This window comes from Arachis duranensis, chromosome 4, assembly GCF_000817695.3.
Source record: "Arachis duranensis cultivar V14167 chromosome 4, aradu.V14167.gnm2.J7QH, whole genome shotgun sequence".
Classification (NCBI taxonomy): Eukaryota; Viridiplantae; Streptophyta; class Magnoliopsida; order Fabales; family Fabaceae; genus Arachis; species Arachis duranensis.
The window spans coordinates 101,208,790-101,226,761 of NC_029775.3; the positions used below are offsets into that span (position 1 = coordinate 101,208,790).

Consider the following 17,972-nt stretch of genomic DNA (forward strand, 5'->3'; position numbering starts at 1 on the left):
CGAGTGTGTGTGTGTTGCATTACTTTGTTAAGGTTAATTAGTTTCTTCCATTAACAAGAAAGGAACATATTATTTCTGAGAGAAACTGGGAGAATCAAACCTGAATTGTAGCAGCACAAGAACGGTCCCCAATTAGGATAACAACAACTTTTCTTTTCAATACCCTCAAAATTTTCACCCTTCATTTTCCTTATCCTATTCTAATTCTAAATTCTCAAAAACAAAAGACAGAAACAGATGCTTTTCCTATTGTTCATTGTCTTTTTCTAATCAGAATCTCTTCTCGTCACACACTTCAGAGTAGTAGTAACCCAAAAACCAAAAACTCTGAACCCAAAAAACAAAAAGAGACTCCATTGAAATTTCTTCTTATCACTTCACTAAAAGAGGAGACACCCCATTAAAATTCTCAGCAAAAAGCTTCAAACTTTAATAAGAAAGAAGACAAATTCCCACTACAAACTATGCAATTGCAACGGCGTGTTCTCGAAACAGGGTTAAGCATTTCACCATCTTCTTCATCATCTTCTTCTTCTTCGATCATCAATGAAGCGAACTTCGACACCAACATGGTGATAATCCTGGCGGCGCTAATGTGCGCACTGGTGTGCGCCTTGGGTCTGAACTCCATAGCACGGTGTGCGCTCCGGTGCGGACGGAGGCTGACGGCGGAGCAAGAGGCGGAGAGGCTGGCGACGACGGGGCTCAAGAAGAGCCACCTGAGGAGGATTCCCGTGGCGGTGTACGGCTCCGGCGAGAATATTCCAGCGACGGAGTGCCCAATATGTTTGGGTGAGTTCGAGAGAGGGGATAAAGTTAGAATGCTTCCTCAGTGTAACCACGGGTTTCACGTGAAGTGTATTGACACGTGGCTCGTTTCGCATTCGTCTTGCCCTAATTGCCGACACTCCTTGCTTGAAGACTCGGCTCGGCTCGGCTCGGCTCAACTCGGCTCCATTCTACATTTGTGGTTGGCTCTTTGAACGTGATGGTGTTTCTAAGGAACGCAGGCAAGTTAGTTATTGCCAGAGGAAAATGTGATATAATTTCAGAGACACGATATTAAATTCAGTAGACTTTTTATACATCTCTCTTATATCATTTGTTTTTATGATATAACTTCATGCAGATTATGATAGCTTTAGATAATATGAGTAGTTTTTGTAATTTGATGAGTTAATAATTGGTTGTGAATATGAAGGAAAATTTAAAACACAATGAGGATACAAAGAGCAAAGGATAGTGTTTGGTGAAGGGAGTTGGAATTACACAGGCAAGTTAGGTTGAAGTTGAGAGAGGGGCTAAAAATTAAATTTATAATAAAAAAGAGTAAATTAAAAATTTGAAGAGAGGATAAATTTTTATACACAATTTATAAAAGAAAATTTGAAGTTTGGGATGGTCATTGTCCCCTTTTGTTATATGTGACACTCCTGGTTGAAAAAGTTAAGAATAGTTGTTAGTTATTAGATAAGTAAAAATAGTATATGCACACTAAAGTTAATTTTTTTTCTAGGAAAAGTATAGGGTACTAATATATTATCCGTCAACTTCTGCCAATTCTTATTTATATTTATGTTTTATGGAAGTGTGTTCGTAGATGTGTCTAATAATTAATATATTTTAAATATATATATAAAGAGACACATCCATAAAATATATCTACAAAGACATTTTTATTAAATACAGTTATAAAAAAGACATTTTTATTAGACATATTTACGAACACACTTCCATGAAACACAATTATAAATAAGAGTTGACAGAAATTGACAAATATGCTGTTAGTAACGTAGCGGAACCGTTTTTTCTAAGGTAGGAAAATATTTATTAAAATAATAAGATGAATACAATAAGTTGTTCGTCCTATCTAGACACTAAAAACTAGATTCAGAGCGGTGGGTTTTCCAAAATATCCTTATGAGTTATGATTAAGAAAAGAAGTTAATTAAAAAACTCAGAAGAAAGAAAGAAAATTGAAAAGAAAAAAGAAAGTCACGCTACAAGTTCTCGTTCTTGTCTAAGACACCCGTAATAATATTATGGTTTGTTCAAAGACATGTTGAGAAGCAATGATTTTATTCTCAAAGATCTTTATTAAATTTTTGGCTTCCCAGTTCATTCAGCACAACACTGCGAGCACCAAGTTCTTCATCTCATAAGGCATTTGGTTCGACTAATTTATTACTTACGACCACCACTTTTAGAATGGTAGAGTTTTCAATACTTGGCTTTAATGTCTAACCGGTGAAAACTACCATGTTTGATTTACGAGATGGTACTGGATCAAGCAGTGAATGACTGATTCTCTATTTTTCTCACATCTAGGGCAGAAATTGGAGATGCTCTAGAAATTTTTTATTCAATCTTCTCCTCACAGCGAGTTCATTATGACAAACTTTTCAAATGAAGACATGTTTTTGGAGCACATCACAGATTTCAAAGGGCTCGGTATCTCTTTTTTTTTCTATTTGCTTCCGGTAAGACCCAAAACCTTTGAAACAAGGCTATTATTAGCTAATTTTAAATTTAGTATTTCTGTAACTTTAATTTCAGAAATTTCTCTATTAAAAAAAATTAAAGCAAGTTTAGATTTATTGAATTTGAGATGAATTATGATTGTTATTCAATTTTATAATTATTGGATTATTTTCTACGTTTAGATTATAAATTTGGCAGTTATGAAATAATAGAGGTTTTACATGATTTGGATTAGATAAGTAATATTTTAATATATTGATATTGCTATTTTGGAAAATAGAGAAAGTAATTATATTATTTCTAATTATTTGATTTAGGTATTTTATCGAAAATAATTTGTAAAATTAATGAGCAAATAGTATTTTCAATATATAATTGGTGTTGAATTTAATTGAGTTTCAATTATTATATTACTCCCAATTTCATGTGAAATTACCAATTTGCCCCTAACCCTAATTTTCACACACACCTCACCAAAAGCAACACTTAGCCACCGAAACCCTAATTCAGCTACCCTCTCCCCCAAGACACAGCAGCAGCTGCGCAGCCCCTCTAACCTAAACACCATACACAGTATCTGAAGCAAAGAAGAAAGGGGGAGATGGAGCAGAGCTGCGAACAGGGGAGGGACGAGCCGCGCTACTATCGCCGGTCACCTCGCCGCCGTGCCCAGATCACGTCCAGCCCTCGTCACCGCCATTCGTCCTCAGCCTGATCACGTTCTTGTTCGGCTGCCGTTGCTTCCATGTCCTCCAACGGCGTTGCTGTTGTCGCAGATTGAGTCGCCGCAAAGAGGAGGAAAGGGCGTTGCTTCACACCTCGCCGCCATCGCTGCTCTGAAAGGGGCTGTATTGGTTGCCGTCGAACTCGAATGGGAAGGAAGAACAATTCTGGGATAGAGAGAGAGGCAAAGGTGGTGTGGCGCAAGAAAGGAGGTGGGTTATTCGGGTTGCCGTTCGCACCACCGAGGTTGAGCCGTAGCGCCGCCATCGCGCCACTGACGGCCACTGCAAGGGTTCGCCGCCGCCACCTTACCACTGCCGGCAAGCACAGAACGGGAGAGAAATCGGAGAAGACCCGAGGGGAGACAGAGAGGCCTGAGGCTGAGCTAGGGTTCAGCCACCATGCCCAGTCGTGCTCGCGTCGCCGGCGCCGCCTCCACCGGAGCTGCCGCCATCAGAAAAAGGTTTCGACCGCCGCAGGGTCGCTGCCAAAAGAGGGAGCTGCGTCTCTGTGATTCTGACCATCGGAAGGGGCTCTGCGACTTCCGGGAGCACCACCGGAGCTTCTGGCTATTTTTGCCGTCGTCGGAAAATTCTATCGGTAAGGGTTTTAAGTTCGTTCTCCTTTTCGTTGAGTTTCTGGGAACCTCATTGTCACTGCATATGGTTTAGGTCATCGCTGCCGATTGAGGTGGCTGCCGGGTTGCTGCCGAACCGGTTCAGAGACCGCCGCTATTTCGGTTCAGCCGCTCTTTCTTCGGTTCGGTAAGCGTTTCGATTTGAAAGCCCTTTTATTACTATTCTGTTATCTCACACTGAGGTTTGTGGCGTTAATTGCTATACGATTGAGTTTTGGTTGTTGTATGTTGCGATTGGAGTTGTTGAGACTGTTGCGAAAGTGGCTTAGAACCGAGGTTTTGGTTGCCGGGATTTTGATTGTTGATTTTGAGTTGAGGCGGAAAGAACTTTTGAGGCGTTTGGATTATGGATTTGCATTTTGAGGTAGGGACGCTTTCCGAAAACTATATTTTGTATATTGAAATTATTACATATGGATACTGATGTGAGAAAATGTGTATTTGGTGATTGTATCGGCCTTATGTATGGTTTGAATTGTCTCGATTGATTATGAACGTTTGTTGGTTGGTTTGTTGTGTGGTTTTGTGAAACGAAATGCTTTTGAAGTTGATTCTTTTAAAGCTTTGAGATCGAGTGTAATCCATTGGAAATTGATTTGAATTGAGTTGATTTTCTTGAGAAGGTGAAAAATAGATTACACTCTTGAATTCAGAACCGTTTCTTTAAAGCTTTAGAAATGAGTTTATTCGGCTTATAATGATTTGATTTTGAAACATTTTTCTTGAAATATAGAATTGAGACGACTGTTGAAATTTGGCTTGCCTTGGACTGATTTTGGACTTTGGGCTGTTGGAAAAGGATTTGAAACGGTTTAGTTGGGACCCGAACCGGTTGGCAAAGTCTAAGTTTTAGGGGATATGCTGTCGAAATTTCTATAAAAATCCGAGTCTTTATTGAAATGTTGTTTGGAAAAATGATGAGTTAAATACTTCTACTCTTTTATTTGAATTATCAAGAAAATGATGATTCATGCTTTTGGAATGAATTATTAAAGAGAAAATTGTGATTTAGTCTTGCTTCTTAAGAAAGGCATTGTATCTCTTTTAGGAGAAAGTTATTTAGATGAAACTTATGTTTTAAAGCTGTTTTAAATGTAACAAGGGCAATGCCTTTGAATTTGACTTAAGGGTTTCAATTTGAGGAGTTTCAATGACTTTGAAAGAACCTAAATGTCTATTGACAAGTTTCATTTTGAAATGTTTTGAGAAAGGTTTTAAGTATTCTTTGAATTCTGGATTCTTGCAAGACTAAAACAATTTTGAATGGTTGAAACGTTCTAGAATTTATCATGGGGGTTGAAATTGGTTTTCGCCTAAGTAAAGGGAACGGCTTTGAAAGAAGCAAATGATTACGTGACTCGGTTTGACTTAGATCCTATTATATTACTCAAATCGAAAAGCCAAGGTTTTAATGATTTTAAATGAATTTGGCGAAATGAGTTATGTTATTCTCCCCTAAAGACTTGGGACTCTGCCAAGAAACTTTGTTATAAAATCCCATTGTTGGATGGATGATTTTGAATGTTTCAAAATAAATCTTTAACTTTCCATGGTTATGGAAGTTTTGGAAAGGGGGATGCCGAAAGTGGCATGGTTTTAAAAGGGGAATTTACCTTGAGTAAAAGTGGCTTATGAGCCTGAGATGATTTGAGAAATGAGATCTTTAAAACCAAGGCTGAAAAGAGTTGAAACTTTATTTCAAAGTAAAATGATTTGGGAAAAAGTGATTTATGGCTTAAATGCCGATTTTATGAATTGATGATGTTGAATGTGGAAGTGTTGTTTTGTTGTGAGCCGGAATGGCTGTGTATGATTATAAATATTGGTTGGTTCTAGATTGAACCCTGAGCCTGAATGGCTCTGTATGATATGAATATTGGCTGGTTCTGGACTAAACCGTGAGCCGGATGGCTGAGATGGATGTTGATCCATGGATGAGATTGAATGCATGTATATGCTGAATCATTGATAAATGTGAATGTTGCACTTCCACTACCGGAGATAAGAGTTTCCCTGGGAGAAAGCAGTGGCTAGCCACCACGTGCTCTAGGTTGAGACTCGAAGCTCTTTTGACCCTATGTCGTCAGGGTGGCCGGGCACTGTGAAAGCCCCGGATGAGCTCACCCCCATAAATATTCACCAGTGAGGGTGATAGATGTGGATCATGATTATGATCAAGTTTATATTTAGTATAACTCGAGTTGGGGAGACACGACAGAGGGACAGTCCAATGGTTAGCTACCAGGACTTGTCGGGTTGGCTCTATAACCGACATATGATATCATCAGCCACTACGAACAGGCATGCATCATATGCATCTATGTGACGTTGTTTGGGTGTGCATCTTGTACTTGGTTTGCCTTTGTGATTAACTGCTAATTATTCTACTTGCTGTAATTGTTTGTTTGTGCTTGAACTTTCTATCTGTGTTTGCAACTGGGACTCTGTTGGATTGTGGTGATTGGTTGTTGGTTGGATTGTTTGAGCCTAGGGCCGTGGTTGAAATGAGATGGATCGATGGTTGGTTTCAGTTTTGTGTTTCTGATTTGGAATAGTATGAAAGGCTATTTTTGGTTTAGCATAGATAAACCGTTTTGAAAGGCTTTTGAGTTTTGAGAATTGAATGGTTCCTCTTTAGGAAAAGGATTTAAGATTTCTCTTTTATTGTAAACCGTTGTTTTTGAAAAGAGGCATAAGACGGTTATTAATCACTGGTACGGTTTATCTTCATGTATCCTATTACAGTAATTCCCAAAAACCCTCTACTGAGAACCATTTCGAGGATGATGTTCTCACCCCCTACATTTTTCCCCTTTCAGGATATGGGCACTGAAGTCATGAAGAGTTTATTTAATTGTTGTTGTGATGTTCTATATTGCTTTAAATTGTTACTTATTGTACCCTCGCCTTTATCTTGATATATTCTGTAAGAGGGATAGGAATTGTATTGGATAATGCTTGTAATATTATTTATATGTATATGTATATATATGGATGTACTCTTTATGAGTTTTTGTAAGTTGTATGATATCTATGGATGTACGTTATCGAATGAAGTATCTTGGGAGCGATATTGCGGTAAAAAATTTTAAACAGGCTCATATTTTAGTATTAAATAGTATAAGTGTCATTGTAATGTCCGATCTATCAGAGTTGTGCAGCCGGAAGCGTGAGCTTTGGTAGTTAGGGTGTTACAATCTAGATTCTAGAGTCATTAATAAGTTTTTTGACCAATAAAATATTATTAATAATCTTCTCTAAAAGTTTAAGTTGCATAAATATAATTAGATAATTTTAATAAGAATAATATTACACATTCAAATTTATCTATTCTATTATATAAAAATTGGATTTTTGTACTTAATGATGAAACTAATGTAGCATGCTTTTGAGAATGTTTTCAATTTATTTCTTTTAACTCATTAACTATAAGTTATTACGATTTGATTAATTTATTAGTCATTAAAATAATAAATCTATGAATAAAATAGACAACTGAGATATTTTCAACTAATAATTAAATTAAATCAAATCAAATCATATATATTGAGCTAAATTCAAATCATGTGAATTATGGACCAAATTAAAATAAAATAATTTCTTACTTATTCAATACACTTTTTGTATTTATAAATAAATTGTTGTCTACTTCAATATATGAAATTTTTATAAATTTTTTATTGCGCAATTCACTTTAACACAAATAAATTAATTTATAAAAATTTAAATTTGAACGGTTGCTATGATTAAACTCAAACTTTAATTTATTTTGTCATATTATTATATAAATATTAAATTCTTTGATTAAACATTTATTTGATTATGAAATGATATTATATATTACTTTATATTGACAATTAAATTTTAGTTACTACACAAATATTATATTTTAGGTAATTGTATATTTTTTTTGTTATGTTAAAAATTATTATATAATTTTAAGATCATTTAGTTATGTTTATGTTTTTAAAAGTATTGTCATTATTGGAGAGTAACTAGTGTTTGTGATAGTATAAAATTAAAAAATAAAAATACAAAATATTAATATACTGTATTTTCAAAGTATAAATCTTGAAGTAAATATATGTAATTATAATTAATGATCATAATTAAAAGTCTTTATTTTATTTCAATTTGTTCAAGACATATTTATCTTAAATTTTATTTTTTTATTAATTAGTATTTTTTTGTACATTTAATTATCATTAATTTATATAAATCAAAATGTATAACTTAAAGTCTTAAACAAATAGATATGTGTCTAAAAAAATTTTTTTTGTTAGTAAAAAATTTTTGTCGCTTTAATTTTTTTTTTTTGGCATCATATCTTACATTTTTACCATAAGTTAGAGGTAAATTATTAAATATAAATTAGATTTACTACTTATTACCCTAATTCGAATTCATTAAATTCGATTTATATGGAAATGTAAATGGAGACAACTAGGTAACGTTATTGGGTTTAGGGGATTCAGGTAATTTTAGGGTGAATTTGGTTTATCAATGTAAATTAGCCTAATATGTGATATTAGTTATTGTTATATATAATAGAATAGATGACATATTTATGCATTGTTTAGATTAGAAGAATTTATAGAGAAATAACATGTTGGAGAAAAAACGGATGGAAATCAATTTTTCATTATTTGGTTCAACAAAAAAATTGAATAAAAAATATAAAAGTGTATATGGAGCTCAATTTTTTCTCTTCAAAATTGCGAAGAAAACTGATTCAAAAGTGCAAACATGGATAAAAATACAGAGTTACCATTTGAATTATAATTTATATATAATATATAAAAACATTAATATAATTTTTCTCTATTATGATTTTTTCTCTTCTTACTTTTCCTTCCATTCAAGCAAAAGAAAAATTTTTCTCTATTTTTTTTCATTCATTTTTTTCATCTAAACAGCAAACAAAAAATATACTTTTCTTTTCATTTTCTTTCCTCTTATTTTTTATCTTATATCCAAACAATAGTTTAGTATTTATCCATTTATCTTTTATTAATATTGTTATAATAAAGATACATGTAACTTTATAAAAATGATATAACCTACACTTTGATTATCTGAGAATTTATTGAGTGGCTAGAATAGCTCCACGTCACAAACCAATGAATGCTAGCAATAAGGATGATCACAAAAACAGTCGAAACGGGTATTTCCAGAGATTACTCATGTTTTGGAGCCTGATGGGACTCCTGAAATCCTCACGACCTGCCACGCGAAAATGAATGGGAACTAGGGGTGACAAACAGGTCGAAACCTGTCGAGCTGGTCGCATAACCCGCCAAAAAATGCAGGTTGGGCTGAAAATTTATGACCATCAAACTTAAAAATCCTGCCTACCCTGCACCGCCTAATCCATGGGATTTAGCGGGTTTCGGCGGGGCAGGGTAGGCTTTTCCGCTGGGCCAAGCTTTTATTTTGGTAGAGCCATTTTTTTATAAATTTCTATGATGTTATTGATCTACAAGAGGATGAAGATGATAATTGAATAAGTTTTAAGTTATATTTTGGATTATGTTTTATGTTTGATTGATTATAAACTTGAAGATGTTTAATTATATATTTTGGATAATATTTTTTTGCTTTGAATAATGCTGGTTTTATTATTTTGTTTCAAAAAAAATGATTTATAATTATATTTATTACATATTTATAATTATAAAGACGTTAATGTGCGTGAATTTAAAAATTATAATTTTTTTATGTTTTTAGAAATTATAAATTTATTGAAATTTTTGTGAAATTATATATATTGTTTAATTTTTAATGGTTTATAAAAAAGGAGATCCCGCCAGCCTACCATTAGACGGGTGGGAAAAGAATTCAGGACCGTCTTACTAGGCGGGGCAGGCTTTTGGCAAGATAGGACGGACTTTCCCGTTTGCCACTCCTAATAGGGGCACGAACATAAGTACCCGCCCCATGAAACTTATTAAATATACGTGAATATAAAAATTATTAATTTATCCTAATTTATATATACGTAAATCTATTTCTTGAATTTAGTAACCCTAATTTCTGCCTCCAATTTGAATTTTTTCTTTTTCTTCCAGACTCATTCTCATCCTTGATCCTCTCTCTCTCTAACTCACTTTCTATACCTTTCATCAAGTTCGTCACTACGTCGCTCAGCATCGTCCTAAATAATTATGTTATGTTATTATGTTGGATTATTTTTTTATGTTTTCTCTTTTTTTGAAAAGTTATTTTTCATAACGAATATGTTATAAATTGTATTGAATTATATTGAATTGATTATTTTATGATTTATTATATTATGTCTTTTGTGTTAATTTTTTAAAAAAAATTCAAAGAATATTCGTAGATACCCAAAGAGATCTACGTTCTCTGAGGGGTAATTAAATAGAAACTTGCAATGACAGAGAAAGAATGGGGACATTTTTTTTTAAATAGGAACGAGGGATGGAAAGTGGGTTTCTCAAGCTCTCCTGAGTCTTCATTATTATATCTAACTACCAACGGAAATTCAATCTGAGCCGATTTAGGAGGGGACGTGTGGACTTCATCTGCATTAGGCCTTTAAGGTAATGAACCTAAGTCAGATTTGGGACCCTAACAATAGATTTTAGTTGATCTTGCTTGCATTGAGGTTTTACTAGGCCCAAATATATCTTAAATTAATATTTTGAGTCATTGTTATAGCAAATAGTATACTATTTAATATTATAACACTTAGTATATGTAAAAGTTAGATATATTTACAAGACATTTTTTAATTCAAATTAAAAAAACTAATTATCTCTTTTTTAATTTTAAATATTATTTTCTAATGTAACGAAAAAGTGAAAATAACAATAATCACTCACATAATTAAAATAGAGAATCTTAATATATACATGACACTATATATATCAAGGATTATTATATATGATATATATAATTTTTTTTCTTTTCTGTAATGACTATATCTATAATTTATTGAACAATTTTAATTTTTTATCTTAACATTTAATAAATTTAACATACTAAATAAATAATGTAAGTTATCATCTAGAATAATAAGTATAATAGTATAAATATTTATTTATTTATTAGTAGTGAAAAAATATGTAAATAGTATAAATTGACATTTTTTAGTATAAAAGCAATAATAAAGATTATTAATTAAGTTAATTACATAATTAAAAAATTATGAAGAATTTTTTAAATAATAATATAAGATAAGATTACTATTTTTACATATTACAAAGTTTATAAAAAAATTTTTGGATAATAATTAATTCTCAATTAATTATACATTAATTCTGTCAAAAAAAATAAATAATCAATACATTGAATTTTATCGATTATTAAGCTTAAAATTAATTTTTAATCCAATTTTTGGTAATTAAAATTTAAATAGTTAAAATTATTAAATGTTGAATATTTTGTATCTAACCAGTTATTTTTTATTGAAATTAACAAAATAATGAGTTGTTAATAAATTATAAATTTAAATTTAAATTTGAGTAAGAAAATAAAAAAATATTTTAAATTTTATCTCACTAACCAAAATTAATTTTAAGACAAGAAATTACTTTATACATCACATATATTGTAAGATAGTATGGTCATTTGCTATTTTTTAATGATAAATATTGTCAAATAAAATGGTGTAAGAAATTAGAAAAAAATGTTTTACAAGTTTAGAAAATATTAATTTATTTTCTAATAGAATAAACTATATATTGAATAACAAAAGTTGTTATCAATTTCTTTTCACACTAGCTAATACTCAACGATGGTGTTTCAATACACCATATTACCAAAAAATATTAATCGATCTAATAACTTTTGTAATGACATAAGTTTATGAATTTGAAAATTTAAAAATTATTTTATAAAATGTGAAGTTGTAACAAGTAATTAATCCACCACATATTGATGTTCTATTTATTAAGGGTCTGTCACTAACTAATGAATTGTGATACACACAAGGCGAGATTCGAACTCCAAATACTTGCTTAAGCGGACAAATGAGATGACCATTCAAGAAATTTAAATTGATTAAAATAAATATTAATTATTTTTAATATTTTTAAGTTATAAAATATTTATAATAATAATTACTATGTATATTTTTTATTTAAATTTTAATAAAAATTTTTATATAATTTTATGTATTATCCCGTGTATGACACGGGAACATACACTAGTATACTTAAAAAACTAACATATTTAATTTAAAATATAAAAATATGAAAATATTCTTAACCAACAATAAACAATCTTTTAAGATATAGTCACAACTAATTTCATATTTATCGAATTTTAATAATCTTTGCTTATATGAAAAGATGAGAAATTTATCCTCATTCTTTGAGTTCAGTACAAAATCAAATTCAAATTCAATTAGGTAGATAAATCTGTTACAAGTTCATAGTAGAAGATCGCGTCGTAACCAACCAACCTAACATAATAATAGTATTTCGTAAATATCTCAAGTTATAGTTATTCGATTGACTTAGTTCAAAGTTCATTTTAAAGTTAACTTAATTATCTATTTTATATATAATAGGTATTTTCAAATTTCAAACGTAAAAAATTTTATAAAGCTTTTAAAGTGACATTTCAGATTGTAAATTTCAATCCTTTGGTAATAGAAAGTGACCCCAAAGATAAAATAATCAAAGTGATCTTTCAGTAAAAGAAGGTGATTAACAAGTTTTTGGGATAAGAAACTTTAACAAAAAAAGTGGACTTCTATCAATTTTATATCTGGTTTGAACTCTCAATACCCTCCAAAGGCAAAGTAATGTTAAAACTTAAAAGAATGCTTAAAAAAAGTTAAATTTAATTTCATGCATTGTATTAGAGTCCATATCAACAATGGATCATTTTCAGTTCAAGCAAGGAGATGTTAGGAGAAGGTCAAGAGAAACTAAGTCAAAGTTCTTGTGTTTACGTTTCGTATGATTTAACATTATAGGCATTTCAGTCATGAGCCACATGATTCATAACATAAATAAGTGAGAAGCATCTAAAAGTCATACCACTCCGACTAACAAGGATTTTTGAAAATAATAATTGAACAATATTTCATCATCATTTTTTTATTTTAGAATTTAAAGTGGTCGAAGATAGATACGATGACACCATATAGATAAACTAATAATAAATCTTTGTTTCTCACTCCTCTTCCTGTACCATCTTCAGGAACAACGCAGTACGAAGCAATACGCTACTCGATTGAGCTGAAAAGATCAGTATACTATAAGACGATTAGAAACTGGATACCAAGGACATAGACATGAAAGGTTATGCACTTGCTCAAATTCATATTAAAGATGGAAAATAGGAAATTACAAAATGAGAGAATAAGTTTCTCAATGTATCTTATTTTATCTTTATTGAGTGATTACAGTTGTGGCTATGATATTTATTTTTTTATATGATTATTTGATATGAGTACAATTTGTCATTGTTTTTGTCTTTATAGTTTTGTACGTCCATTTCCGTATTAATATCACTAAGTACACTTATATTTCTCAACTAATAACAATTCTAATGATTAAAACTCGCTATTTTCAAATAGCTTTCAAAAATAAATATTAGTTATCCACTATTTTTTTATAAATTATTTTATATAAAGATTTTATTTCAAAAATTTTATACAATTTAAATATTAACGACCAATATAATTTAAATAATACTTAAGCTACACTATTTATCCCTTACCCGAACCAATTTAAGCAATGAAGGAATACCATGGGAGAATGAAAATTGTCTCAAATGCTGAATTCACAATGGGTAGTAGAAATAATATGAAAGGAGAAAGCAGAAAAATGCTAAAACTAAAACATCTTGCAAAAAATGAGAAAGCAAGAGAGAGACTATTTGTTAGAATCGGAGGTAAAAGAAGTCCATATCAGAAGGATGATGATTTGGAAGAGGAAAGCATGAGCAATTCAAACAAAAAAAATCTTGCTGAAATGGAATAGGGTGCCATCTGAAAATGGACATCCCAATAATTATGAAGATGCACTAGTAGAACTGTTGGGATTTCGAAAAGCTTATAACAGTTCACAATATCAAAGGGATTCGGATTTTTCATTCCTCTGAGTTGCTGTTTCTAAGTGAAACAAAGCAACATCCCTCATTTGTCGAGAGGCAATTAAAGGAATATGATTTCTCATAATTTTACAATGTAGTGCCCAATAAAATAGTAGGAGGACTAACCTTAGCATGGAAGGAAGGAGACAACATAGTGGTGCGAAATAGTAGGGAGTTTTTCATAGTATTTTCTATTAACGAACCAGAAACTCATATCATGTGGAAAGTAATCGGGGTACACCTTAACAACACGAATAATGTTAGAATAAAACAATTCGAATAACTCCTGGAGATTATGCAGGATTAAGAGAAAGATATCTGATCACTAGTGACTTCAATGTAATCATATCATCTCATAAAAAGGTAGGAGGTAGAGAAAAATCTCTATAATCCTTCAGTCAGTTCCAAGACTTCATTAACTGAGGACAACTAATAGATATGGATTACATTGGGAACAAATTTACATGGTAAAATCGAAGTTGTCAAGACTGAGCTATTAGGAAGAAATTGGATAGATGCCTAATATCAACTAAACTAAGAGAAGAGTATCCGACACCGATCATTACCCACCTGAAAAACATCAGGTTAGATTACAAGCCCCTTTTTGTTGTGCACTAATTCAAACATTGAGAAAGGTAAACGTAGATTTAGGTTTCAAGAGCAATTGTGTGGGATGGAATGATTGATGATATCGTCAAAGAAGCATGACCACTACAGGTGATAGGCTCCCTAATATTTTGAGTCTTCCAAAAGGTCAAAAAATGCATATATAAAAATGTTAAATGATAGCAACAAGTGGCACTAACTCAAGAAGAGAAATTGAGAGGCTTGAAGCTGAGTTGGAAGAAGAAAGCGTTAACCTAGAAATGGCAAATAAAGCACACATCCTTCAGATAGAAGAGAAGCTCACTCAAACCTATTTAACGGAAGAGAGATTCTAAAAGGAAAAATCCATAACAAACTGGCTAAAGTGGGGGATAAGAACACCCAGTACTTCCATGTAAAAAACAAGGCAAGAATGCGGAAGAATAAAATCTGGAAGCTGAAATATGAGGATGGAAATCGGTGCACTACCACTGACGCTATAGCGGGAAGGACGCAGAGATATTTTGAGGAACTATTTCAGTTAGGGACACCACAAGACCCTATCTGTTTGATGGATGACCTACGCAAAAAAGTAAATTCAGATGTGAATATATGCCTAACTAGATCAGTTTCAGAGGAGGAGATTAATATTGTAGTATTCTCAATTAACCCAGAGACAGCTCCAAGGGATGATGGGTTCACAGCTAAATTTTACTAATTCTATTGGGGTACCATCAAATCAAATATTGTTGAAGTAGTGAAAAGTTTCTTTGGGAGGAACAAGATATTGAGAGGCTTCAATCATACTCAAGTTTTTCTAATACCGAAAGTACCAAATGCCTCAAACATGTGGCAAATCGGACCGATCAGCCTCAGCACAGAGTTTTACAAGATCATCTCCAAGGTACTAGTACATATATTACAGTCACTCATAAATCTATTAATCAATAACAATCAAAGTACCTTTATTCGGGGTCGATTGATTAGTGATAATATCTTAGTAACTCATGAATGCATGTATTTTCTTAAAACTAAGAGTTATGAAGGGTTCATATATGGCTTTTATAGTTGACATAAGCAAGACTTATGATCGAGTTAAATAAAATTTTGTCTTGTTTATGATGAAAAAATTAAGATTTTGCTCTAGATGAATCATTTGGATGAAAGAATATGTATCTATTATTTCTTATTATGTTATTGTGGAAGGCTTACCCACTAGTTTCTTCAAACCAAGTAGAGGGATCTGTTAAGGAGACCCACTCTCTCCCTATCTCTTTTTTTTTTTGTTTTTTTGTGTTTTTTGCGTAGAAGGTCTTTCTTTCTTGCCCCATAAAGGTGAACAAAATAACCTCTACCAATGACTTTGGCTAAACATTAGATGCTCAATTATCAACCACTTGCTCTTTGCAGATGATTCCCTCCTATTTTGGAAAGTAACTAGATAGAGTTGTGAAAATCTTACTCAGACAGTACTTGACTATAGAAGCTTAAGTGGATAACTAGTTAACTTTCAAAAGTCAACAGTTTCTTTAGCAAAAACACTTCTGGTGATGTAAAGCAGGATCTCGTTGATTTTCTTGTAATTTCAAATATAGGCACTCAAGATAACACTACTAGAAAACTAGTTATTACACACGGATATTTCCGACGGATTTTATCCCACGGAATTTCAGAGGGATTTTTTGTTGAAAAACAAAAAAATGAATTAGCAAAAAATTACAGACAAAAAAGAGAATCTGTCGATAATTCTGTCGAAAAAAATAATTTTTTCGTGGAAAATGGTTAAAGACGGAAAATCCGTCTGTAATTTAAAATTTTTCGTCGAAAAATATTAAAATAAGGGTTGTGACCGAAAAGCTCGTTTCAATCACGATACTTCTAGAAATCTCCACACTCATCCCTTCCATATCCTCCATCAGCGGTGCATCTCAGCTTTGGTTCAGTCGCACAGAAGCTCCGTCAAACCCCCTTCCCGGATCTTCTGCGTGTGTTGCTCGCGTCTCTCCTTTCAAACCCAAACCTGCAATCCGCTAATTTAGCCAAAGTTTGGAGGTTAGATTTTCAATTTCATGCAATTAATTCCTCTTTTTTCCAATGGATCTTTTCCGTCACGCTCTCTTCCATTCCTCCTCCTCCTCTGCCACCGCCTCTGCTGCCATTGTTCGGTTGTTCCTCTGAGTTTTCGACGTCTTCCGCCGCTGCTGCGACCGCTCGCGTCGCACAATCTCTCTCTATCATCCCTTGCGTCACACAAGCCCCCTGCTTGTGATTCTGTTGCTTAGGGTTCAATTTTTTTGTGCCAATTTTAGATTTATCAATTTTTTTTCGCAGTTTCTAGCTATCTTATTGTTGTTGTTAATGCTGATTGAGCTTCTTATTCCTGTTGCAGTTTCTATCACATGCTGCTATCTCAAAACAGATGGAAATTTTGCCCTTTCCATTCTCTTTCTTCTGTTTAAATGTTTCTGAGCTTGTTCCACGATTCTACTCTATTTGTGATTTTTTTTTATGTGGATAAATGCATTGCTTTCAATCATTCATCTTGGTTAATTGTTTTTGGAACCCTAGAATTGCACATTCTTAATTAATCAGTGTTCTAGCAATACAGTGAAATTCGTTGAACTTTTATACATATAGAATGGAATTGAATTTCTATATTATGGCTTCTCTTAATCACTTATTGCAGCAAATGAATTTATCTATGCAGAAATTATAGTATTAGGACTATTTATTGCAATATTATTCTCTCTTCTGTGATTTGGAAGTCGTAGAAGTAGTTAGGTGATATGTTAAGATAGAATATTGAAAGGTTCCTTTTGTATGTAGCTTCTGCTTTCATTTTATTGGTTCCATAAAGCTTCAAATTGGAAGGAGGCTTTACCTCCAGGGATTAAGGGATTCTGAGAGTCATGGATGTGATGTCGGAAGCTCTTCGAGCTTGTCAAAAAACTTCCATGAGATGGATTCACCATCTGAAGATGAGGATCAGGGAACTCATCAACGTGGTTCTGGCAAATCCAAAGATAAAATTCGTCTTCCTGAAGGTGTTGTGGAATCTTTAATGAATGGCTGATGAGCGGATAATTTATACGCTTTTTGGCATTGTTTTTAGGTAGTTTTTAGTATGATATAGTTACTTTTAGGGATGTTTTCATTAGTTTTTATGCTAAATTCACATTTCTGGACTTTACTATGAGTTTGTGTCTTTTTCTGTGATTTCAAGTAATTTCTAGCTGAAATTGAGGGACCTGAGCAAAACTCTGATAAGAAGGCTGACAAAGGACTGCTGATGCTATTGGAATCTGACCTCCCTGCACTCGAAATGGATTTTCTGGAGCTACAGAACTCCAATTGGCACGCTCTCAACGGCGTTGGAAAGTAGACAATCTAGAGCTTTCCAGAAATATATAATAGTCCATACTTTATTCGGGATAAGACGACGTAAACTGGCGCTCAACGCCAGTTCCATGCTGCATTC

At 32.6% G+C, this 17,972-nt stretch overlaps 2 protein-coding genes across 4 annotated transcripts; both read left to right on the forward strand.

Moving 5' to 3' along the window:
- The first annotated feature begins 6 nt into the window (after window positions 1-6).
- Window positions 7-983, forward strand: LOC107485262 (RING-H2 finger protein ATL74). The gene has a single exon (XM_016105776.1). It carries the CDS (start codon window positions 465-467, stop codon window positions 981-983), a length of 519 nt encoding a protein of 172 aa, XP_015961262.1. The 5' UTR covers window positions 7-464.
- Window positions 984-2,124: 1,141 nt separating this feature from the next.
- LOC127746549 (uncharacterized) lies at window positions 2,125-6,860 on the forward strand. 3 transcript variants are annotated; one of them, XM_052260134.1, is made up of 5 exons: window positions 2,125-2,211; window positions 2,329-2,480; window positions 2,962-3,804; window positions 3,876-3,968; window positions 6,661-6,860. In XM_052260134.1, exons 3-5 carry the CDS (start codon window positions 3,606-3,608, stop codon window positions 6,672-6,674), a joined length of 306 nt encoding a protein of 101 aa, XP_052116094.1. In that variant the 5' UTR covers window positions 2,125-2,211; window positions 2,329-2,480; window positions 2,962-3,605; the 3' UTR covers window positions 6,675-6,860. The 3 variants fall into 3 exon arrangements, 2 of the variants coding, with proteins under 2 accessions (XP_052116094.1, XP_052116093.1); XR_008008269.1 differs by lacking the exons at window positions 2,125-2,211; window positions 2,329-2,480 and adding an exon at window positions 4,082-4,205 and having other exon boundaries at window positions 2,945-3,804; XM_052260133.1 differs by lacking the exons at window positions 2,125-2,211; window positions 2,329-2,480 and having other exon boundaries at window positions 2,942-3,804; window positions 3,876-4,205.
- The last annotated feature ends 11,112 nt before the right edge of the window (window positions 6,861-17,972 follow it).

Coding starts and splice junctions, on each gene's coding strand:
- LOC127746549 (XM_052260133.1), top strand. CDS start 3,606: ATGCCCAGTCGTGCTCGCGTCGCCGGCGCCGCCTCCACCGGAGCTGCC. Junction 3,805..3,875: donor GTCGTCGGAAAATTCTATCG/GTAAGGGTTTTA, acceptor CATATGGTTTAG/GTCATCGCTGCCGATTGAGG.
- LOC107485262 (XM_016105776.1), top strand. CDS start 465: ATGCAATTGCAACGGCGTGTTCTCGAAACAGGGTTAAGCATTTCACCA.